Raw genomic sequence first — 1,271 nt, forward strand, 5'->3', positions numbered from 1 at the left:
TTAATCATCATATGTATTCTCTCCCTCTTGACTATGATTGACTCGATGTGACTGGACTTTACACCTGTCGCTCACAAAATACCTCCGAAGGTACTTCCTGAATTTGGTGTCGCGTACGCCATAGATGATGGGGCTGAGGAAGCGCGGCAGGATGTAGACGATGATGTAGTTGGCAAAGCGGATCTCCAGGATGCGCCCAGGGAAGATGAGATGCAGAACAACCTCTACACTGGGAGAGATGTAGGAGAGCATGCACATGAGGAGCTGGGCGCCGTGGAGCAGGATGGTGTTCCTGGCACGCTGGGCCGATGTCTTCTCCGTGGAGAGTGCACGAGCTGCGAAGAGGATCCTCAAGTACGTGTAGACCAAAGTGAGGAACACAAAGGAAAAGTAGAGCGCATCAAAAGCTTGTCGCTTGTAGGTCAGAGCTGGGTCCTTGAAGACATTCTGCCTGAGGCAGAAGACAGACGTGTGGAAGAAGCTGAGGGACTCTGTGGCCAGTGTCACAAACAGGTCTGTGATGTCAGGCGCCGAGCAGATGAACCAGATCAGGCCGATGAGGATGTAAGTCCTGCGAGCCGTGCAGATCTGGGCGTGGCGCAGGGGGTCGCAGATGGCGATGTAGCGCTCGATGGCCATGCTGGCCAGGTTGACGGGGGTGTTTCTGGTGGTGAAAACCGCCACCAGGATTAAGCAGCAGCAAAAGGTGACATTGATTTTGTAGAAGATGTAGCTGAGGACAAACAAGGTAATGGTAACTGTGAGCTGGATGGCGTCATTAATGACCATGTGGATGAACAGGATGTAGCGGGGGTTCTCGTAGAAAACCTATAGCAGCAAGAGAGGGAAGACGTCATTTAACTTAGCGACAACAAATCATGAATGTGTCATACAGTATATATTTCAGGGATCACAACAATACCTGGTTCCTGAAGAACGTGGCAACCACAGTGCCGTTGATGTAGCTGAGGATGGACCACACTAGAACCACAATCAGGTTCTTGATGAAGGCGGTGGTGAAGGTGTCTCTGATCAGAATTATATAGGGATAAGTCATGTTGCCCCCTGGACTGGCTGATGAGTTCATTGCTTCAAACTCAAGTCTGGGGGAAAAGCACGCAAGAGAGAGAGAGAGAGAGAGAGAGAGAGAGAGAGAGAGAGAGAGAGAGAGAGAGAGAGAGAGAGAGAGAGAGAGAGAGAGAGAGAGAAAGAGAGAGATTGGAAAGATGTTAGATAATAATAATAATATCTTAGATTTATATAGTGCCTTT

At 49.4% G+C, this 1,271-nt stretch overlaps 1 protein-coding gene across 1 annotated transcript; it reads right to left on the minus strand.

Moving 5' to 3' along the window:
- LOC308171271 (odorant receptor 131-2-like) lies at window positions 1-1,057 on the minus strand (the record flags this gene model as incomplete). The annotated part of the gene is made up of 2 exons (XM_080546110.1): window positions 1-828; window positions 923-1,057. The coding sequence occupies 2 exons, from the start codon at window positions 1,055-1,057 to the stop codon at window positions 1-3; spliced, it is 963 nt and encodes a 320-aa protein (XP_080402236.1).
- Between the last annotated feature and the right edge of the window lie 214 nt (window positions 1,058-1,271).

This window comes from Nansenia antarctica, assembly GCF_963989245.1.
Source record: "Nansenia antarctica genome assembly, chromosome: 15".
Lineage (NCBI taxonomy): Eukaryota > Metazoa > Chordata > Actinopteri > Argentiniformes > Microstomatidae > Nansenia > Nansenia antarctica.